Below are 24805 nucleotides of genomic sequence, written 5' to 3'. Positions count from 1 at the left end.
TCTCTTATTCCCTTGCCCCCTACTTTCTTGTAGGGCAGGATAGATTTCTATACCCCATTGCCTATATATCTTATTTCCCAGTTGAATGTAAAAACAATTTTCAATATTTGTTTGTAAAACCTTGAGTTCCAAATTCTCCCCCCTTTTCCCTCCCCACCCACCCTCATTGAGAAGGCAAGCAATTCAACATAGGTTATACATGTTTAGTTATGCAAAACCCTTCTATAACAGTCATTTTGTGAAAGAGTAACTATATTTCCCTCTATCCTATTGTAGCAACAATTTGGCTAGCAGTTTTTGTGGGGGTGAAAGACCAACACAGGACCAGCAGCAAGAGCTGCCAGCACGGGTTCTTTTGATCTGCTTTACTATGGAAAGTAACGTTAAGGGGTTAACAATATTACTTTAATCAAACATAGATACATAACTCACTTAGTTCAGGAGGAAAAGCCAGCATCTTGAACTTCAGAGCAAATACAAACAAATTACAGAGACAATATAAACATACCAAATGACAATTCATAGTTACCAAAGAACCAGTGGGTCTGGGTTAGCAAAGCTGGGGGGCAGTAACAATGGCTTTTCCAGAATCTCAATGCTCCTTCAATGAGTGAGCCCCAAAAGTCAAACACCAATCTTGGATCTTATATACCCTTCTCAGGGCCCTGAGGCACTTGATTACTTCAGTGCTGAGAGGCACTCAAACAAAGAATGGTGAAAAATCCCATTTAGGGTATGGGAAAATCCCTAGTACCACTATATATCAGTTAATGACTCCTGATTGTCTTAGTGCTAAGAAACATTTGAAGACAAGATCCCCCTTTATCTGCCCCATTCAAACAAAGGCCAGAATCATTAAATGCATTTAAGAAAAGAACAGCAAAAAGCCCTGCCCTGATTACCATTACACCTATCCTGCCCCATATTTATTCAATTCTCTCCTTTGACCCTGTCCCTTTTCAAAAGTGTTTGCTTCTGACTACCCCCTCCTTCAATATGCCCTCCCTTCTATCATCCCCACCCCTTATCCCCTTCCCCCCCTACTTTCTTGTGGGGTAAGATACCCAATTGAGTGTGTATATTATTCCCTCCTTAAGCTAAATCTGATGAGAATAAGGTTCACTCATTCCCTCTGTGTGAGGTAGTGAGAAAATAAAATGTGAAGACTTCGCAGGAAATATATATGTATAAATATATTTATATTTATATCTATTCATATTCATATCTATACTTAAAAATGTTTAAAAAATGAAGAAATAGGGAAACAGGGACATGGAAAAATTCTGAGGCTGTGAGAGTCTGATTACTCAGCCTCTGGTAAAGTTTCTTTTTTTTCTCCTGAAACTTTTTGTTCTTTCTTCTATTTCTGGTTTAAAGATTTACTAAGTAAGAATAGGGTCACTGTGACCTGCTTTCCTTTACTGTAAAAGTACTGTAAAGAATGGAGAGGGTCTCCCCCTCCCCTTATCTTATTCTCCTTCTTTAGATTTATAGTCACCTCAGTTGTAATCATTAACTAAGGGAATGGGAAATGGAATTTCTGTGCCTTGACTTCTCAGTTCTTTGTCTAGTTTTTCATGCTCAGATTGTAAACCCGCCTCCCAGCCAATGGTGAGAAGGGTCAGAGGTGGGAGGGAATTCTCTTGGGTTAGGTATAATTATTGGTGCTTTGTTCCTTGTGCCTTTGCCACCCTTGCTAGATTTGTTCGGTCAGAGGATGCCCTATTCTCATGAGAATCTAATAAAATTTCATTTCTGTTCCCACCCTGAGATGGCTCCCCCTTCTTACCCTTGATCATAAAAGCTTTTTTTGTATCTTTTATGTGAGATAATTTACCCCAGTCTATCTCTCCTTTACCTTCCCAATATATCCCTCTCTCACTCTTTAATTTTATTTTTTAGATATCATCCCTGCATATTCAACTCAACCTGTGCCCTCTGTCTATATATATGTATGTTCCCTTCAACTACCCTAATACTGGAATTTCTCTTTCTATCTCTTGCTGTTGGGCTTTGTTAGTAAGGTATAGGAATGCTGAGGATTTATGTGGGTTTATTTTATATCCTGCAACTTTGCTAAAGTTGTTTATTAGTTCAAGCAGTGTTTTTACTTGATTCTCTAGGATTCTCTAAGTAAATCATCATATCATCTGCCAAAAGTGATAATTTAGTTTCTTCTTTGCCTGTTCTAATTCCTTCAATTTCTTTTTCTTCTCTTATTGCTACAGCTAACATTTCTAGTACCAAATTAAATAGTAGGGGTGATAATGGACATTCTTGTTTCACCCCTGATCTTATTGGGAATGCATCTGGCTTATCTCTATTACAAATAATGCTTGTTGATGGTTTTAGGTAGGTGCTATTTATAATTTTAAAATGAAGACTCCATTTATTCCTATGCTTTCTAGTGTTTTTAAGAGGAATGGGTGTTGTATTTTGTCAAAGGCATTTTCCCCATCTATTGAGATGATCATATGGCTTCTGCTAGTTTTATTGTTGATATGATCAATTATGCTGACAGTTTTCCTGATATTGAACCAGCCTTGCATTCCTGGAATAAATCTTATTTCATCATAGTGTATTGTTCTCATGATAAATTGCTGCAATCTTTTTGCTAATATTTTATTTAAAATTTTTGCATCAATATTCATTAGGGAAATTGGTCTATAATTTTCTTTCTCTATTTTGACTCTTCCTGGTTTGGGTATTAGTGCCATATGTATGTCATAAAAGGAATTTGGTAGGACTCCTTTACCTATTTTCACAAATAGTCTATAAAGTGTAGGACTTAATTGTTCTTTAAATGTTTGATAAAATTCACACGTAAAACCATCTGACCCTAGAGATTTTTCCTAGGGAGTTCATTGATGGCTTGCTCAATTTCTTTTTCTGAGATGGGGTTATTAAGGTACTTCCTCTTCTGTTAACCTGGGCAATTTATATTTTTGTAGATATTCATCTGTATCCCTAAGGTTGTCAAATTTATGGGCATACAATTGGGCAAAATAATTCATAATTATTGTTTTGATTTCCTTTTCATTGGAGGTGAATTTACCCTTTTCATTTTTAATACTAGTAATTTGATTTTCTTCTTTCCTTTTTTAAATCAAATTGACCAAAGGTTTATCAATTTTATTGGTTTTTTTCATAAAACTAGCTCTTGGTTTTATTTATTAATTCAATAGTTTTCTTGATTTCAATTTTATTAATCTCTCCTTTGATTTTCAGGATTTCTAATTTGGTATTTAATTGGGGGTTTTCAATTTGTTCTTTTTCTAGCTTTTTTAGTTGCATACCCAATTCATTGATCCCCCTTTTCTCTATTTTGTTCATGTAAGCATTTAGAGATATAAAACTTCCCCTATGAACTGCTTTTGCGGCATCCCATAAGTTTCGGTATGTTGTCTCATTATTGCCATTCTCTTGAATGAAGTTATTAATTGTTCTTTGGCCCACTCATTCTTTAGAATTAGATTATTTAGTTTCCAATTAATTTTTAGCTTATTTTTCCATGGTTCTTTGTTACAAATAATTCTTTTTGCATCATGATCTGAAAAGGATGCTTTGGCTACTTCTGCCTTTCTGCACTGGATTGTTAGGTTTTTATGCCCTAGTACATGATCAATTTTTGAGTGTGTGCCATGTACCGCTGAGAAAAAAAGTATATTCCTTTTTATCCCCATTCAGTTTTCTCCAGACACCTATCATATCTGCCTTTTCTAACATTCTTTTCACCTCCTTAACTTCTTTCTTCTTTATTTTGAGGTTAGATTTATCAAGTTCATAGAAGGGGAGGTTGAGGTCTCCCATTATTATGGTTTTGCTGTCTATTTCTTCCTATAACTCCCTTAACCTCTCCTCTAAGAATTTGCATGCCATACCACTTGGGGCATATATGTTAAACAATGATATTGCTTCATTGTTTATGGTGCCTTTTAGCAGGATGCAGTGTTCTTCCTTATCTCTTTTAATTAGATCTATCTTTACCTTTGCTTTGTCTGAGGTTAGGATTGCTACCCCTGCTTTTTTTTTTTTTTTACTTTAGCTGAAGCACAATATATTCTACTTCAGCCTTTTACCTTTACCCTGTGTGTATCCCCCTGTTGCAAATGTGTTTCTTGTAAACAGAATATTGTAGGATTATGGTTTTAAATCCATTCTGCTATCTGTTTCTGTTTTATGGGAGAGTTCATCCCATTCACATTCACAGTTATGATTACTATTTGTGCCTTTTTCTCCATCCTATTTCCCCCCGTTTGTGCTTTGATTTTTCCCTTTCCTCTTCCACTCCTCAACAAAGTTTTACTTTTGACTGCCACCTTCCTCAGTTTACCCTCCCTCTTGATTCCCCTCCTTTATCTTACTGTTTTCTACTTGCTACTTCTTCCCTCCCTTCTTACCACTCCCTCCCTTTTTTCCCCTTTCCCCTCCTACTGCCTGTAGGACAAGTTGGATTTCTATAGTTATCAGGGTATGTTATTCCCTTCTTGAGCCAAATCCAATGAGAGTAAAGCTCAGACACTGCTCTTCTCCCTCCCCTCTTTCCCTCTACTACAATATGTTTTTGTGCCTCTTCATGTGATGTAATTTACCCTTTTCTACTACCTCCTTACCTCTTCTCCCAGAACCATCCCTTTATATCTCTTAATTATATTTTTATCATTATATCATTTATTTTATGCTGACATCCACAATCTACAAATATCCCTTTCAATTGTCATAATAAGTATACTATTCTCAAGATTGATATATATGTATATATATATATATATATATATATATGTATATATATATATATATATATATATATATATATATCTCAACCATATATAAAACAAAATAACCCTATATAAGCATGTAGTTAATTAGACTTATTGATTAACTAGGGTTATTTTCTCCCATTTACCTTTATATGTCTCTCTTGAGTTTTGTTTTTGGAGATCAAATTTTCCATTGAACTCTGGCCTTTTCATCAGGAAGGTCTGGAATTCCCTTATTTCATTGAATGTCTGTCTCCTTGACTGAAAATTATCCTCAATTTATCTGGGTAGTTGATCCTTGGTTGTAGTCAAAGCTCCTTTGTCTTTCGGGATATTGTATTCCAATTTCTCTTATCTTTTAATGTAGAAGCTGAAAGATCCTGTGTGATCCTGACTGTAGTTTCGTGATACTTGAAGTGTTTCTTTGTAACTGCTTGTAGGATTTTCTCCTTGACCTGGTAGTTCTGGAATTTGGCTATAATATTTCTTGGAGTTTTCAATTTGGGATCTTTTTCAGGGGATGATTGATGTATTCTTTCGATGACAATTTTACCCTCTGGTTCTAGGACCTCTGGGCAGTTTTCCTTAAGGATTTCATGGAAGATACTGTCCAGGCTTTTTTTCATCATAGCTTTCAGGTAGACCAATAATTCTTAGATTGTCTCTCCTGGATCTATTTTCCAGGTCAGTTGTTTTTCCAATCAGATATTTCATGTTTTCTTCTATTTTTTCAATTTTTAGATTTTGTTTGACTGATTCTTGATGTCTCATAGAGTCATTAGCTTCCACTTGCCCAATTCTAATTTTAGTGTTTTGCTTTCTTCCTTTATCTTTTCTATCTCCCTTTCCATTTGGTTGATTTTACTTTTCTATGAGACATTTTCTCCAATTATATTCTGATTTTCCTTAACCAACTCCCTGATTTTACCTTTTAAAGATTTGTTTTCCTCATTGAATTTTTTTCCATTTTTTTTACCTCCCTAATTTGATTTTTAAAGTCCTCCTTGAGTTCTTCCAGTAATGCTTTTAGGTCTGGAGACCAGTTCACTTTCCCTTTTGAGGTTTCAGATGTGGGTGTAGTGTCCATGCTGTCCTCTTCTGAATTGGTATTTTGATCATCCCTGTCCCCATACTATGAATCTATTGCCTTTGAAAACTTCTTGCTATTCTTTTTCATGGTGTTTTTTTCCTCCTGGGTTTTGAAGTAGATCTCTGCTTCTGGGACTCAGGGGGCTCTGTCCCAAGTTTCTTGTATTGGGTTCTAGCTTTATTGTGTTATGGCCTCTGGTTTTGTGAGGTATGGGGGAGGGGTTGTCTGACTGCTGGGGGGTCTCCTCTTCCCCAGGACTGTTCTACAGAATGGGTGCTCTCAGCTCTTGTCTGTTCTGGTGTCTGCCACTTACCCTGGCTGTGGAAAGCCAAGTCTGGAGTCGTGGTGTTGATGTTAGTTAGCTCCACTCCCTGGGGCTCAGTTACTCTTGTTGTTCTGCTAAGGTGAGGGCTGCTGGGACACCTCTCTTCCTGCACTAGTCTCCTCCTGCCACCACAGGAAGGGCTCTCTCCTCTACTTCTCTTGCTACCAAAGCCCCCCTTTTGGCTCCTCTTTCTCCTGAGGCTTTATTTTCTGGGTTTATTTAAGGGAGGGATATGAGCCATTTTACCTGCACCTCCTGGCTACTGGGAGTCCAAGAAGGTGAGTTTCAAACCTTTAGGCTGTGGGCTGAAGGCCTCTGGGCTAGCTGCTCCCGCAGCCACAGGCTCTGCACTCCCACAGACTCCTGTCCTGGGCTGAGAGGCCTGTGGCTCGATCCCAGCTCTAGCCAGTACTTCTGCCCTGGGCCTGTTCCTGCTCTGGCATTTGTCTCACCCAGCACTCTCCCAGACTGGCATGCTGGCTGGATTCCTCTGCTGTTCCCAGTTGGTTTGGTCTGGTGCCAATCTGTGTGCCCAGCGCTCCTACCCCTCTCAGTCTACTAGTGGCTTCTAATTCTCTCAAATCTGCTCAGATTCACTTTTTTAGATTTATCTGACAATTTGCGATAGAGCTCCAGTAGTTCCCTCCTTTCACAGTGCCATCTTGGCTCCACCCCCTCTAATTTCTTGATTTCTCATAAACTCATCGGCTCCCATTTGATCTATTCTAATTTTTAAGGAATTATTTCCTCAGTGAGCTTTTGGAACCCCTTTTCCATTTGGCCAATTCGGCTTTTTAAGGCATTCTTCTCCTCATTGGCTTTTTGAACCTCTTTTGCCATTTTGGTTAGTCTATTTTGTAAGATGTTATTTTCTTCAGTATTTTTGGGGTCTCCTTTAGCTTGCTGTTGACTCATTTTTTTATGATTTTCTTGCATCACTCTCATTTCTCTTCCTAATTTTTCCTCTGCTTCTCTTACTTTATTTTCAAAATCCTTTTTGAGCATATTTTTCTTGGAGGCTTTTGATGCAGGAGCTTTGATTTTGTTTTCTTCTGGTTGTGCATTTTGATCTTCTTTGTCACCAAAGTTAGATTTTATAGTCTGAGTCTTTTTTTACACTGTTTGCTCATTTTCCCAGCCAAATACCTGACTTTCTAACTCTTTGTTAAGGTAGAACTCTGCTTCCAGTGTGTAGGGTGACTTGTCCCAAACTTCAGGGGTTTTGTGCAGCTGTTTTTAGAGATACTTCTAGGGGTCTGTAAATTTTCAGTTCTTCCGGGGTGGTATGATCAAAGGAGAGGTGTTTATTCCTTTCCTGGCCTGTGATCTTGTCTGTGAGTGACCACAAACACTCTTTTCTACCTTGGAACTGTGAGGAAGATTCCCTCTCCACCACCCCCATAAGCTCTGCCGTATCAACATTCCTCCTTATCCCAGGACTGTGACCTAGATCCAAGTAGAGAAAAGCAAGAGAATCACGCCTCAGCACTAGCAAAAAGTTCCTTGCAAACCCCCTGTGATCAGCTGCTTGATCTCCCCACCATTGGTGGGCCAGGATTTCTGGAAGTAGCAGCTGCTGCTGCTGTTGCTATTGCTGCCACTGCCCCCAATGCCACCTCTGCCTCCTCTACCCCTGGGCTGGGGCTGGACCATGCTCCTCTCTCACCCAGGTCTGACAGATCTTTCCCACTGAACTTCTACATTGTCTTTGGCATTTGTGAGTTGAAAAGACTGGAAACCACCACAGCTGCCAGTGATTCAGTTCCCTGAGGTCTATTCCAGCCTGTCTGGTGAGGGCCATGCTGGGCTGTGCTCCTCTCCCAGCCTTGTGCAATAGAGCTTTCCTGTTGACTTTTCAGGGTGTCTTAGGCTGGAAATTTGTTTCGCTCTGTAATTTTGTGGGTACTACAGCTCTAGAATTTGTTTAGAGTCATTTTTTTTACAGATATTTGTAGGGTTTTGGTGGAGAGCTCAAGGAAGTCCCTGCTTTTACTTGGCTTTGCCCCCCATACACTGTTCTTTACTGCTCTCTGTGGTTTCATAAGGGGAAAGTTCTCAGAATCATAGGACAGATTTGACTGCAGATTCCAGGGTCAAAGGGTTTGCTTTTCACTGGAAGAATGTAATGTTTCCTCAGTATCCAGCTAAGGGGCCAGATATGGGAAACTCTGCAATTACTAGGCTTAAGGCTGATGTGTACTAAGAGAGCTGAAAATGGCTACAGCATTCTGAGAATAGTAGAAAAGTGGCTTTGTCCAGAAGGAGATCAGAGGTGCCCAGAATAACAGCGGTCATATGCATTAGGTAAAGCATGATGCAGAGTGTTCCCTAAAGAGACCAAGGACACCAAGGCATGTTACCCTGGGCACATAGATTTCTTTACTTATATGCTTCACTGGTAGAGTTTGGTTGTTGCTGCTGTTGTTGTTGTTGTTGTTGTTGGTGTGTGTGTGTGTGTGTGTGTGTGTGTGTGTGTGTGTGTGCCTACTCTTCCCCCTGGACACTGTGCAAATTGGTAGAAGAGTGTGATCCTGGTTTATGAGTGGATTCATTTTATGATTGTTATTACTTTGTCTTGTTATATTTCAGGATTAAAAGCTAAAAAGATCATCTTGGATTATTTATTTAAATGAGGAGCACTGGTGGGCACACAGGGTGTTAAAGTTATGAGGAATAGATTGGCTCTCTTGACACAGAGGTTATTTCTAGGACCTTGAGTGTGTAGCAGCCTTTCACCCCAACCTGTCAATGGGAGTGATTGAATCAAATCCATCCCAGTATTAGAGAGCCTTGAAAAGATTTGGAGAATTGGTGCCACACTATTGGCCTACCCTGTTGGGTAGCCCTTGACCAAGCAGGAGCTATGCATGTCTGCAGTTGCAAAACAAGTTTTATTGTGTTTATTGATAGCAACATTAAATTCATCATCAAACAATTAAATGTCTAAGGGTCAAGGGCACTAATTTTTCTTTTCTCTTTTTTATGACCCTCCTAGGTCTTCTGTGATTTCCATGGACACTCTCAGAAGAAGAATGTGTTTTTCTATGGATGCAGCATCAAGGAGACCTTGTGGCAAGCAGGTTGCCCGGTGGATACTTCCACTGTCACTGAGGATGTTGGCTATAGGGTAAAGTATTTGGAGGATGTTGCCGGCTATTCTACTAATACCCACACGTTTGAATTAATGCTTATTAGAACCAAAAATATCATTTAACCTATGTGGTTTTAGGCCAGGTTCCTATATATTGGAATCCTTCCAATAGCTTTGAAATAGTTTCTTTATTTTGGAAGGGATAGAGTTTCCCGTGTGCTCACTCTATAAGGCATTAGCTACAAGATGTGTAGAGTCCACACATATCTTATTGTCACCAACAATAAGGCATTATAGATGGAGCAGAGTGATCTTAACATTCATATCAATAGCTTTCTGTGCTCCCAGAGTCTAGATTATTCAGTGATTCTTTGCTCTATTCAGACAATCAGGAGAGGGACAGAGGAAGGAGATTTTTCAACTCTGAGGTGAAGTATAGTGTGTCCCAAAAGTCTTAGTTCAATTTGCAGTTTTAATAGTTTAAAACCACACTAATGGGGAAAGGCATACTTATGTGCTGCCTACTAAGTATGAGACACTACACTAAACATTTTGAAAATATCTTATTTTGATCTAAGACTTTTGGAATATCCTGCATATCACTCCAATGCATACTAAGAATCCAGGAGTAGCAGACCAGGTTGAACTCTCTCCTAGAGGTAATTCCCTCATTTCTGACTACTGAAAGAACATCTCCATCTGGATGCCTTACAAATACTTAAAATTTGACATTTTAAAAGCCAAACTCATCTTTACCCCTTGAATCATTTCTTTATAATAACAATGCTATTTTTGTTCATATAAAAATCATTCTCCAAAGTATTTGTGCTCAAAACCTTGAAATTATTTTTGACTCCACACTCTCCTTCTTTCTCTCCATCTTGAAACCATTGACAACCTCAATTTCCTTACTTACAAAATGAGAGGATTAGAAAAAATAGGCTCTGAGATCCTTTCTAAGTCTTTATTTATGATACTATGTTTCTATCTCTATATTTTCTCTTGCAATAGGTTCTTTCTTTTCCTTATGCCATTGGATTTATCTTTTTTGCCAGGAATATTGCAAACATACTTCTAACTATTCTCTTTTTTAACCTTGAGTCTATTCTCCTTCCAATCTATAAAAAAACACTACTGGAGATCAATCTTCCTAAAGAATAATTCAAATCATATCATGATCAGATTCAAAAACTTAGAATGAATTTTAATTGTCTGCTAAATAAATTAATCCTTGGTCTGGAGTTTGTCACCAAATTTTGGTCTTATGTTTAACTAGGACTGATCTCAAGTTGACCCAATTATCAGTAAGGCAAGATTCATATTGATGATGACCATGAATATGCCTGTACAGTTCAGAATTGCAAAATATAAGCGACTCTCTATATAGAAGACAGAAGAAGCAAAACATTTTTCAGACACCAGAAAATCAAACACCAAAACCAATAATTCCAATTTGACATAGCAACAATTGTATCCCAGAACCAGTAAGTCCACTTCAATATGACAACAAGGAAATTAAAACACAATATCACAGCAAGGAGCCAAGTCATCCCATAACCTTCCCCCTCTGCTGGGGCCTTCCCATAAACACTCATTCACAAACTCTGGATGTCTGCTTGCCTTCATCCTCTCCTCTGGAAGTTCCGAGAGCTTGCAGTTCTGAAAGCACTTGCAGTTCTCAGAGCCCTTGCAGTTGTCTCTCTCCATCTCTTCTCCTTGGGCTGAATTCCAAGCTTAATGGCTACCCTCAGGCTATAGATACCCTTCTTAGGGCCCCAAGGCAAAAGGTTTTGGGCCTGGGGCCTCACATCTAGTTAGCAAAAGGTTGTGGTCCTTCCTACAAACAAGCTTCCCCTAATCAAGCTTCCCTTAACTAGCTCCACCTGAGGCAGGGAAGAGCTTTAATCACATTAACACCACACCCAAGAGTCATATATTCTCTTTGTCTCACTTTATCCCCTCCCCAAGTTTTCTTAGGGAAATCACCAGATATATTCATCTATATCCTTCAATAGATTTGAGTACTGTAGCAACCAAATCCCATACAAGTCCTTAAATTAACATGCATGTATGGATGGAAGGTAACTTTCTTTTTTTACCACCAAAAATGCAGAATGTGCGCAAGTAAATATTACATAGGAAAAGCCTATGAATAAACTAACCAATAAACTGTCTGTGGAAGGGGTCTGATCTCACAGTTGCCATCAGGATAGTATTCTGACATCTCTAGCATTTGTACAGAGTCTTACAGATTCCTTCCTAGACATTTAATGCAACCCAATGGTGAAAACCCAAAAGGCTTGGGATTGCTAGACAGGGACCTTCTCCTCTTTAAACCTACACTGTCTGAATTACTCAATGCAATTATAATGAGCAAGTATAGGACTTCTCTCACCTCATATTTTAGTGATTTACAGCTTTCCACCTCAAGGCTTGGAGGAAGCACATCAGTGACATCTTTCTCAAAGGGACATGCTGCTCAGGAACTCCATTTTTCTCTTTGGATAGTGTAATACCCAAATCTCAAATTTGGGGTTATTTTCAAGGTTACCAACATGTTAAAAATGACTGGGGGAACATCTGTATTGAAAAGATGAGACTTTTCAGCAAAGAGAAGCATGGGATGGCTAAAGGTACTGCACAATTTCCCAAACGCAATCTATGCCACTCTCTTCTTCCTATGTGCCTATAGATACTGTCCTAAATGTTATAGAATCATAGCTTTAGGGCAGGAAGAAATCTCAGGGGCCTTTGAGTCCAACCCCTTAATTTTTTATTTTATGAAAATGAAGCACAGTATGATTAAATAACTTGTTGAGGTTGCACAGCTAGTAAACATCTGAGGCAGAATTTGAATCCATATTTTCCTGAAGCCAAGTCCACTGCCTTGTTAGTTATACCTTATTGTGTTGATAGACTATCTGATGCAAGTGATAATATTGACAGTAAGCATTTTGAATCCATTTCATTTTTCCTGTATGGACTACTAGGCTGGTCTCTTTCAAATAATCCTTGATCTCACTGAAGAGTTTTTATAACATATTTATATGAATAATTGTCTAGCCAATTATCTGTGTCTCAAAATAATTTGATTTTTCATTGCAGACACTCCCCAAAATCCTTGATAAGGTGGCACCTGCATTTGCAATCAGCAGCTGCAGTTTCCTGGTGGAGAAATCCAGGGCCTCCACTGCTCGGGTTGTTGTGTGGCAAGAAATTGGAGTGTTAAGGAGCTATACCATGGAAAGCAGTTACTGTGGTTGTAATCAAGGACCTTATAAAGTAAGTATTTTTTGCCCTATAATTGGCAAAACTTTTATTTGACTGCTTAGGATTCCCTCAGCTGTTCTATGAAGAGAGTGGGAGGTCTGTATATGACACAACATTCAAATTGCTATCATAAATACTTGTTAAGTTATTTGATCAATTAATTGAGTTTTCACATTCATGGGGTGGTATCCTTGGTGTGTAGCACCAAAATAGAGCATATGGGGACTTCACTGCCTTGAAGTAGAACTGGTTAATGGTCTTTATCCACTTGCAATAGAATTGTTGTTATTTCCAGAAATAGTCTGGTTTTGCCCATCCAACTGATGCTTTTGCTAGGAGGCTGGAGGGAGCCTCCTCTCCACCTGCTACCCCAGCAAAAGATAGTCTCGATGCAGTGTTGCAGAGATGACTGCATTAGCTTTGGCTTGGTTTCATGGATAGGAAGTTGTTACTCTTTTTTAAATTGAACAGACCCTGCTCAATCATGGAGGCAATCCATGAAGAGAGATCTTATATTCCAGATGGGCTTGTGTCTTTGGTACTTACTCAAGTTAGTGGCTCTCAAGATTGTCATAATATCACCAGAGCCCACTGATGTGTATGCACTGTGTTGGTCACCACAGAGCTGGTGTGGGATTTATAACAAACTGGTGGGAAATAAACTCTAGGATAAATCATGTTCTTTCTACAGCTATATTAACAGCCCAAGCAGCTGGGTATCTACTTCAGCGTACTGGTTTAGCTGTTCTTCACACACTTCCTCCCAAGGGTCATAAATAAGGGACTTTGTGACAGGGGCAGTGTAATGAACACATTTTAATTTGTTAGGCAAGATGATAGACAACTCCTTGGTGACATCCATTCACACCAAAAACAACCCCAGCTCACAAGAAATAAAGCACATTACACTGGTTCTGTTGTTCTCCTGGGATAAATGGGAAGCACGTGGAGTATACAAATTCACCAATGATTATCTAGAACTCAGTGGAAAATGTCATGCAAATGAACATTATCTACCTTTCCAAGTGGTTATAAAGTGAACACAATTCTTACACTAACTTCACTAGAATTAGAATGCCCTTCTGTGGACTTGTGTCTCACTTGCACCTGGTCCTAGAGTCTTAGGAACTCAGAATATCTTTCTCTTGGCAATAGTATATCTTGGTAGAATGTACCCAATACTTCACATATATAGCTTTCTCCTTGAAAGTATATATTAATCAATCACACAGGATTAAAATACAAATGATTTAGGGGATATTTTAACTCAAAAACAAAAGTAAATCTGCCAGGGGATTTCTTTGTGTAGGGAACTTTCATAAACAGTGCCTCCCTCAAAGCATGACCACATAGAGTAGGTTCACCCAGAACAGTTAAATGTAGTTGTATCTTTCCACAGTTTCTGAGATTGGAGACACTGAAATTTGTCATTAAGCAAAAGGAGAAAAAGATACCTCCTCTCACCCTCAGGTTCCAGTGAACAGTGATTTCCAAACTCAAAGAAAATGTCCCCAGAAAAGAACCTCAAGAAACCTGAAAACTCAAGACTCAGGGGGCAGGAAGGAGGTTGAGCATATTTATCCTCTTCGAATTTGTTTTTGTTTCACTTTTGCCATGAAAGGCTCTCCATCATTCTTCCTACCCCTGCGTTATAATGTTACCTGTTGTGGGAATATGAGAAAATGAGGAAGGATCTCCAATCTCCTCATCACTTGGCTTAAAAGAATAGAATAAGTAATGTATTTTCCCCTACTTTTCCCCCCTTCTACTGACTCCCCTGTGGTTCAATAAAGATTAATTACTTCTTCCTTCCTTGTTTCTGCTTCCTAACTATTTCTCATCTATGTGTGCATGTCTAGTGCTTAGCACACATGACCTTGCCCAATCAATTTTCCTGAATTGAATAGTCTACCCAATGTTCAATTAGCATAGCTACAGAGATTAGACCATATGTAGTCACATCAGTACATTTGTTTTTGAGGGATCTAGAAAGAGCCTCACCACATTCTTTCTAGAATATCATTGCAATATCCTGAAAAATGGCTTTCCTAATATTAGTTAGCTTTTATCTTGCCAACAAGTTGCTTAATTATATTCAATTAAATTAAACAGAATTACAGTTATCCCTTCCACATTGGGACTTTCCCCATTGTAGTTTAGATATGTGCGTATATATATGTAATATATATATATATATGTATGTATACACACACACATATATACATACATACATACATATATATGCACACATGGATAGATAGATACATAGATATATAGATAGGTAGATAGATATCTTACAGGTCAGCATAAGAAATTCAATGGGAATTTTTTGGGAGTTTTACAGAAGCCACAGATAACATGTGAAGGCCAGCAGATGACATAGGGCATATGACCAAAAACTTAACCCAAATTTTATAATAAGGAAGTATAAAACACCCCATGGAAGAAAAAGAAAAAAAATCATATGTCTTCTCTGGTATGGGGGGAGCAAAATATTTTTACATGAATTTTCCAGATTTAGGGGTACTATCTTTCTAACCCTTGTGATGTGGAAGGAACAACTGTATGGGATCTAGAGCTGGAAGAGACCATGGAAGTCACACCGTTGAGATATAATCTTTTATAAATGAGAAAACTGAAGCCCAGAGAATTGACTTACCTAAAGTCATATGATATACATACATACATAGATATGTATATATACATATACACACACATATATACATATATATATATATATATATATATATATATATATATATATATATATATATATATATATATATATATCCCAGAGCTAGAATTTAAATCCAAGACTTCTGACTCCAAAGTCTTTGGCTCTTTCCACTGTACCCTAGTGTATATGGTATATGTGTCATCTCAAACATTAGTTAATGCCCATCTTAGATTGTGTTCAAAACATATTACTCTTTCCATTGGTATTATAGATCTACTACAGTTACACCATGAAATAAATGTGAAAGTCACATTTTTAAAAATTAGAATTTGACAAATCCAACTCCATACTATCTCCCCTAAAACTCCAAATGCAACTCACAGGAATGTCATACATTGAAATGCTACCTTTGCCAATTTTCTGATCAGATGCTATTCAGGTATCAAGCCAGTGTTTGCCCCTTGGGACACTCCATATAGACTTTCGATAGAGTGACTGTAATATAGAAAGGAAAGAAAACTAGCTAGAAAAAGTTCCACATAATGCCAGACCTGGATTTGCTTCAACATTCCCACATTTTTATATGAAACACCTCTCAAAAATGGATTGTTTTTCACTTTCTCTTTGCGATTCAGTCCTTCCCCAAATTTCTGAGTAGCTGAGCAGAACTGTAGAGAGTGAGCAAGAGGACCATGAGTAATTTTGCATGTGGGGGCCTGATACAAGGGAGAGAAACCAATTCTGCGTTGGATGTTTTGGTGTGGATACTGTTTTCAAGTCTATAATGACGTCTATGAGCTATAAAGCAGCATAGAAATTTCCATCCTGAACATATTGCAAATGATTTTTGTATGGTAGAACATTGAATCCCAGTTGAACCATGAGGTTATTTTTTTAAGGTCATCTTTCCATTTTTTGTTTAGCATTACCATTTATCCGAAAGATGAAGGATACTTAAATACACTCAGGAGGGGCATTTCTTCCTTCCTTCATAAGAATATAAATATTTTTGCAGTTCCTACAGTTAAAACAGCTTTAAAGTAGTTCTAATCATTTCCCTCCAGTACACTAAGTACCTGATTTGTTAGTATTGAAATGAAATATCATTTCTTACAGTGACATTTATGTTGGAGCTACATAAAGGAACATAAGCAATTACCTTCAAATAATAATTATTAATATATTTCCCCTTCTATTTTCCAATCTTTAAATAGGTTTCCCTTTCCCCCACCCTTTTCAATTCTCATGATTTTGTTTCTCAAGGGTATTTTTTTCATTTGAATAGTCAAGAACCTAAGTTCATATCTTCCATTAATGTTGAAGGGCCATCCACTTAAATATCTCCTTTACCTACTATTATATGACTGCTCTGGAGCTTTCCATAGATTAGCCAAAACTAAGAGCTATGTACTACTGGGGCACTTTTGTATGCAATCTATTTGTGTATAGACAGTTGTGTATTTCACTGGGAGTATGTGCCCATTTTTCACTAGCTTTTAGTCAGATACGAGTTATATTTGGGCATAAAATAGATGACAACTTACCTTGATATGGGGCTCAAAGTATGAAGTACTTTCATTTATAAAATCACATGTTAAAAATAGTTCAATAAAGCACATATTAAGAGCTTACTATATTCGTGTTAGTATGCTAAGTGCTGGAGATAGAATTATAAACAAGCAAGATACATTACATAATAGCCCCACAATAACCCTATCATCCCAAAACTTCCATTCTAATGAGAGAAAACCATATATAATGGGGACCTAAAATGGGCAGGGCTATGGTGTGGCAGTGGCAAGTGTGAGAGGGTGATGGGAATGTTGTGTAGAGGCCTCCTTCTACGCAAGACAAGCAAAAGCTCACCCATAGGAGTCCAATGTTCCAGGGGCACAGTTCCAGCTTCTAGTGGAGGGGAGGAGATACAAAGTAGATACCCTTGGAGGTGGTGAAGAAATCTTTGAAGTTTATTCCTGCTTTACTTTACCTATTAGTATGTACTTGCCCTACAAATTTCAAATTGAATGAGGAACCTGAAACTCAGAGAGAAGACATGACTTGGATAAATTCTAGTCCAGGTTGTTTTGACCTTTCTGTCCCGAAGTCTAGGAATAGTGCTGGGTGAAGTGGGATGCCTAAGCAGTAAGAAATTAGAAATAGCTCCTTCCTGAATCAGGAACCTGTACTATTATTTTGCAGTGCTTGTTCCTGTATCAAGCTATTTAATCCTAAGGGGGAACCTTGGCCAAGGAAAGTAGAAAAAAAAAACTGGTGGAGCCCAGCCTAACAATATATTTGCCAACAAACTGGCTTTTTTACTCTGTAGAGACAGAATGTCAGCTGCCAAGTGGAGATAAGAAGAGAATGTAGGAATAAGGTGTAAGAGGAATATGCTATTACTCTCTTTACCTATATTGCCTAAACTTGAAAGGAAAATGAAGAAAAAGACAAAAATTATCCTGTGGGAACTGGGAGAGATCTGTGGTATAAATGGAATGGGTGTGGAAATGAAGATACGAAATGACTAAGAGTGAAGATCTGGGGTCTCTCAACTCTACATAAGGCAAATAACTTTAGTATATGCCAGAGATGAAATTTACCAGAGTAAAACATGTGCATTCCCTGGGTGAGATTTACCATGACCACATTCTAATCCATGATAGTGCTTACGCAGAGAATGATGCAATGGTATTTCAAACAAGGCTTATAAAAACATGACTGAAAATACTTCATAAATATGTGTATTGAGAATAATTTGTCAGTAATGTGTTTTGTATGAGAAGTTAAATCATCTGATTTCATCACTTAGGATTCCTTTCATTGGGTAGGTATTTGGATTAGATGACTTCTGGGGTCTCTTGAAGCATTCTATACTTCTATAAATTTTGATGTTCTGGAAGGAAAACTGGACTATGGATCACAAGATCAGGTTCTGACAATTATTAATTCAATGACCTTGGAGAAGTCATTAGTTTAATGTCCACAACTGTAACATAAGAAGAATAATGTTTTTTAAACCAGGTGTCATAAAGTAATGAAATTTTTTTTTGTTTTAGATAGATACTACTTATAATTCTAAGGGAAATTCCGGTTATTCCTATACTCTCCAGTGTTTTTAATAGGAATGGGTGCTATATTTTGTCAAAAGCTTTTTCTGCATCTATTGAGATAATCATATGATTTCTGTTTGTTTTGCTATTGATATGGTCAATTATGCTAAGAGTTTTCCTAATATTGACCTAGCCCTGAATTACTGGCATAAATCCCACCTGGTCATTGTATTATTCTTGTGATAAATTGTAATCAATGAGAGTATTTTTTAAAGTATTGCTTTTGTCATATTGCATGGTGCAATAATCCATTATATTCCTATACCATAGTTTGTTCTGACCAATTCAACCAGTTTAAATCAGTTGATATCAGTTTAATACAGTTACAACCAGTTCAGATCAGTTTAATATAGTTCAAACCTTTTCAAATCAGCTTAAACCAGTTCAGACCAGTTTAATGCAGTTCAAATCAGTTTCATAGTTTAAACTAGTATAATACAGTTCAAATCAGTTTAATACAGTTTAACCTAGTTCAAACCAGTTTAATACATTTTAATATAGTTCAGACCAGTTTAATAGACTTTAATATTGTTCAAACCAGTTTAATATAGTTCAAATCACTTTAATCCAGTTATAACCAGATCCAGAACCAATTTAACAGTTTAATTCAGTTCAAACCCAGTTCATACCAGTTAAAACCAATTTAAGTCAGTTTAATCAAATCCAAACCAGTTTGATAAAATTCAAACCAGTTTAAAGAGTTTAATCCAGTTCAAATCAATTCTAATCAGTTAAAACTGGAGAGGAAAGAGTGAGAAAGTCTGTATATACATATGTATATATGTATGTATATAAAATGGAGGATGGAGAGAAAGTGACATTATGCATGTGGCAGAGTTGTTTCACTTATTATTTAGGAGACCTTGGAAAAATAATTTCACTTTTCTAGATTTGAATTTCTTCATATATATATATATAGTGAAAAATGATTAAATTATTTCTAAGGCCTCTTCCATCTCCAAGATTCTATTATTCTACATATATGATCACTCACTATGTAAATGCAAATGTACATTCCTAGTCCTGGGACCCTACAGACAGATGTGTTAATAAAATTGAATTTTAGTTAAATAGTTAAATATTGGTACTTAAAAAAGACAAGAGGTCATGCAAAATCTTGGGATTTTATATATACTATAGATATAGGAAGGATAAAGCACCCCCCACCCCAAACAAAACAAATCCTTTGCATTTCTTCTATGTATTCTTAATTATGTGTGTTGTTGTATAACATAAGCTTCTTAAGGTCAGTGACTATTTTATTTTTATTTTTTTCTCTTTGTGTTCCCATGGCCTAGCACCATGTCTGGAGTATAGTAGGTGCTTAATAAGTGCTTGTTAATTAATAAATGGAGATATTTTTAAATCAGTATCTCTCCAAGATACTGACAAGGTAGTTTCCTGCCCTGAAAAAGAACACTCTTCTTCCAGAAAATTTAATCAACAGAATTGGAGGTAAGCCTTCAAGTGATGATTCTGGTAGCTATGAGGAGGGTAATTAAGCCTGAAGTGGACTTAGGTTTTATGGAGTAGATGCTTGTTTTCTCAGTGACAACTGCTGTAAAGAGAAATACGTGGTTTTAGACTGGGTTGGGAATTGGGGAATATGGGAAGACAAAGAAGAAGTTATAATCACTGAGTAAAAAACACTGTTTTTTATATGCTACGATTATCTCCATTTTACAGTTGAAGAAACAGTGAGAGAGATGAAGTGATTGGTTAAGGTCATATAACAAGTGCCTAAAGCATGATTTGAACTCAGGTTTTCTTGATTACATCCAATTGTTTATCTATTATGCTATCTGGTTGCTCACTTAGTTTGAATATTAGTTTCTAATAGTCATAATAATAGATGAGTGTAATGTGGTATAGTAGAAAGTATTTTGGATTTGAAGTTAGAATTCATGGGTTGAAATCTTTGTTCCACTTACTTAATATTGACCAAACTACTTCATCTCTCTAGATCTCAGTTTACTCATCTCTAAAATGAAAAGTGTGGATGAGGTGATCTTTGAGCTCTCTTCCAACTTGAAACCTATGATCCTATGAATATGTTCTGTTTGGTAGTCTTCAGCTGCCTTTCAATAAATGATGAATGGGAATAGTATAACTGTTGTGAGCTAATATCTTTACTAATGAAATGTGAAATCTCTGAATCATAAACACTACTTTCTGGCAAAATTGTGGGCTGCATTGTTTTTGTTTTTGCATCCTCAGTATCTAGGACAATGCCGTGCATATAGTTGGAGATTACTAAAAGTTTATTCAATTAGCCTTCTCATTGGCCTTCTGTGGTCATAAAGTCAGGAGAATAGGCTGTTTCCATATAATCCCTGAAATAAGAAAAAAAGACTAAATTATTTTTATAAGACCTGTGTTCAAATCCCAACTCTGCCATTAACTACCTGTGTGAATTTAAGCAAAGACAAAGAGGAAACAGTCCCTGCCTTCTAGGTTTCAGTTTTCTTACCTGTTAGACTAGGGCAATCTCAAAGTTCTCTTTTAGCTCTATATTTATGATCTTGGGAGATTTTTAAAAGTCCAGGCAGTATAATTAGTTTTCAGGGTTGAACTTGAGTGTCTATTTTAATGAAAGATTTTGGTAGAGGACACTAATGCAAAGAAAAAAAAGTTTGATGTTGCTTATTTTTTTAAAATCTTTGTAATATGTGTGAAGAAATAAAGAAGGATGCAGCAGCCCGAGTAAGACTGGAAGCTTAAAGAGAAAGGAAATTAATGGGGAACTAGAAGGGGCCAGACTATCTTGAAGCTTAAGAGTATCACAGGGGAAATAATAAAAACCACATGATTTGAGGCCTGAAATTCTCAGAAATCTCTCATTCCAAGGGAGAGGTTTAGAGACCCAACTAAGTGGTCCTTCAAAACATTAATGTGGGAAGGAAACTATAAAATTCAGGAGTAGAGTATACAATAGAATATTCAAGGTTGGTGGGAAGAAAGGATTCAGGAAATTTATTTCACCTTATTGCAGGTGGAGAACTGCATAGGAAAGTCACTTCCCCTAGATATACCTTACACAGACCAGAGAGAGGAGAAAGAAAGAGGCCTCACAAAGCGGAACCCCATGTTTAGCATCTCACTGCTGTGACCATGGAAAATGCTTTCACCATGCTCTGTGTCTATTTAGATCCAGGCATGCTTTCCTGTCAACAGATTGCATGCTGGGGCTAGAACCAATGCATTTGGGCTGCACAGAACAGTCTTTTGCTGCCAAAGTAAAAAGGTTCATATCAATTAGTGATGGCTTTAGCCACAAGCTGAGTCAGGGAAAGAGGGAGGGTCACTAAAAGACTTTTTTAGTTCCCCTCAACTACTATAATTCTCTGCCACCCAAAGTTGTATATATTCCACAAGATAGACTGAGGGAAATTCCTTAACAAACAATTAGACTGAGTGTCTGAGAGTTAGAAGGCATTCATACTCATGCCTCTTTTTCTTACTTCCCCTAACTTGATCCATTCAATAGAAAAAAAAGCAGTAAAGCATAAAGAATAACCTAAGGGTAATCAGGAGAATGCCTGATTGTCCTTCAGAGGTAGTGTGATCTATGCATGGTGTCTTATACTTAGGAAGCACTTAGTAAACACTCGTTAGTTGACTGTTCATTTAAACAGATTCCGAATTCACTAATGCCAGTCTAAACCATTATAGCCAATAGAGTGCAGTAGTATATTTATAAATATGTACACATTTTACCAAGTGTTGATCACTGTTAGCAGGGTGCAGGATCGATCCACAAGGATTATTAAGTGTGTGACAGGTATTATGCAAGACGCTGGGTATGCAAAGACAAAAGTAAATCAGTCTAAATTCCTGAGAAGCTTATAATCTAGCCTGGGGAGCCAATATGTACATGGACATGTGTATGTGTATGTGTATGTGTATGTGTATGTGTATGTGTATGTGTATGTGTATGTGTATGCTTATGCATACGCATATGTATATGTGTATATATGTGTGTACACATATATGTATGTGTATGCAAATACACATGTATGTGCACACACACGAGTATAACCATGCACATGTCCACATGTACATGCACACATATGCTGATACATGGACACACACTTAAATGTCTAGGTACGCATTGTATACACACATACATGTGCACACAGACATATGTGGTCACAAATGTATTTGTATACATGTGCATATGCTTACGTAGATATGTGTTGAAATATATATGCATGCAATATGCATATGTAAATACCCATATGAGCTAGGTGGCATGTGGAAAGAGTGCTGGGCCTAAAGTTAGGAAGACTCATCTTTTTGAATTCAAATCTGGCCTCAGACACTTACTAGTTATGTGACCTTGGGCAAGTCACTTAGCCCTGATTGTCTCAGGTCCTCATCTAAAATAGCTGGAGAAGGAAATGACAAACCGTTTTAGTATGTCTGCCAAGAAAACTCTAAATGAGTCACAAGGAGTCGGACATAACTGGAATGACTGAAAAAATGTATACATGAGTATATATGCATGCATATATATGGATCTATATGCATATATGTTGATATTTAGGATGCATATTATATGTACACATAAATACCCATATAAAGTCAAGAAACTCAAATATATATGTATGTATGTGAGGAGTCTATATTCATGTATATATTTTTATAGCTATGTGTGTGTGTAGAGTCTATATTCATGTATATATTTTTACAGCTATGACAGTGTAGCCCTAAGAGACAGCATGAACATATAAAAATATGTATGTACCTATATACGCACATGTAATATGAATATATGGTTGTGTGTTTATATGTGTGTATGTATGCGTGTATGTGTATAGATAGATAGTTGGGGGGGTCATAGGAAGAGAGAGAATTTGAAGAAAGGCAAAGAAACTGGTGTAGCACTGTACAGTAGGAATGTGATAGTGAAGGGTTTGGATGGTAGGTGTCCAATAACAGCCAAACTTGACATATCAAGGCCAACAGAGTGCAGATAGATGGTAGTATCTATGCTATTGCTTGAAACCAAAGAGACAGAGTTATCCCATGGAGTATTTCTTATCTCTCAGGAAGCACAATTAAGAGCTCTGAGCTTTGAGAATTTTTTCCCCTAGAGGAGTCATAGGATTGTAGATTTTGAAGCTAATTTAAAGGTCATCTAGTTTAACTTCACTAATTTTACTGATACTGAAACTGAGGCCTGGACAGGTTCAGGGATTTGCCTAATGTCACATCTATAGTAAGTGGCAGAACCAGGATTTGAACCTGGGTCTTCTGATTCTAAAGCAAGTACGCTGCTAAAAAATCAATGTTTTCTCACATAGTTGGTCTCTCGTTGCCTCTGACAGATAAAATTTAGTAAATGAGAATCATTCCTGTCTATGCAATGGCTAACCTGGGACAGGCCATGTAAGAAGAAATAATTGCTGCAGCAGCCATTCAGGATAGGACTCCGTGCTGAGCTCCACATGGGATAAGTTACTCTGTCTTGTGAACCAGCATGTTGCCAGGATGTGTCAGCTTTGGCTTTTAAGTAATTTTAATCAAGCTAAATCTCAGAAAGACACAGAGCACACGATGCCTTGAATCACACTCCACAGGAGCTCTAACCTGATCAAATCCATTACCACAAGTGTGTGTATGTTAGGATCTCCAAGACAGAGCTCCTGCCAAGCTCCCTGATCTACTTCTGATGCTGTCTTCTGTCTATGGTTCAACTAAGCCTTTATTTTCCAAAGCTCCTGCTTCCCTGTATCTCTATCCTAGGTTTTCACTATAAGGACACTGAATAAGCAGAAAACTCACCCTACTGAACAGGAGGGCTGATTCCATGTCCAATGAGTTACCAAGCTTGGTCAACTCTACCTTGTAGTATCTCTTGCATCTATCTTTGTTCTTCCATTCCCACTATCACCACTGTAGTTTAGGTCCTAACTTCTCACTGAGATTATCAGAATAATGTCCAAAATGGGTTCTCTACTTTTACTGTCTCCTGAGCCTTCATTAATTTTGTTGTTCAGTTGTTTCAATTGTGTCCAACTCTTCGTGATGCCGTTTGAGGTTTTCCTGGCAAAGATACTGGAGTGGTCTGCCATTTTCTTCTACAGCCCATTTTAAAGATGAGGAAACTGAGGCAAGCAGCTGCCTGACTAATTCTTGGAAAGCATAACTCTATCCTGCTAAAAACCTTTCCATTAGCAGGCAGTGGTTCACATTGCCTACCAAATAAAACTGGAACTCAGTGCTGCATTCTAGGCCCTTCAAGGCAATTAGATAGAACAGTGGATAGAGTCTGGAACTTGGAGTCAGAATGACCTAAGTTTAAATCTTGCCTCAGACCTGGCCGAATGAGCCTGGACAAGTCACTTAACTTCTCAGTGCCTTGGTTTCCTCATCTGTAAAATGGGTGTAATAATAACAGAACCTAACAATGTTGTTCTGAGGATCAAAGAAAATAACATATGTAAAGCTGTTTGTAAACCTTAAAGTGCTATATAAAT

At 37.5% G+C, this 24805-nt stretch overlaps 1 protein-coding gene across 1 annotated transcript in view; it reads left to right on the top strand.

Moving 5' to 3' along the window:
- Nucleotides 1–24805, top strand: part of AGBL1 (ATP/GTP binding protein like 1) — an 864618-nt gene that overhangs the window by 450861 nt on the left and 388952 nt on the right. The window contains exons 20-21 of the mRNA XM_036736570.1: nucleotides 9171–9302; nucleotides 12372–12548. Coding sequence (XP_036592465.1) covers nucleotides 9171–9302; nucleotides 12372–12548 — 309 coding nt within the window. The remainder of the gene's footprint in view (nucleotides 1–9170; nucleotides 9303–12371; nucleotides 12549–24805) is intronic.

This window comes from Trichosurus vulpecula, chromosome 8 (assembly GCF_011100635.1).
Source record: "Trichosurus vulpecula isolate mTriVul1 chromosome 8, mTriVul1.pri, whole genome shotgun sequence".
NCBI classification, from domain to species: Eukaryota; Metazoa; Chordata; class Mammalia; order Diprotodontia; family Phalangeridae; genus Trichosurus; species Trichosurus vulpecula.
Note: the sequence above shows the minus strand (reverse complement) of the source record. Positions and strands in the feature narration are given on the sequence as shown.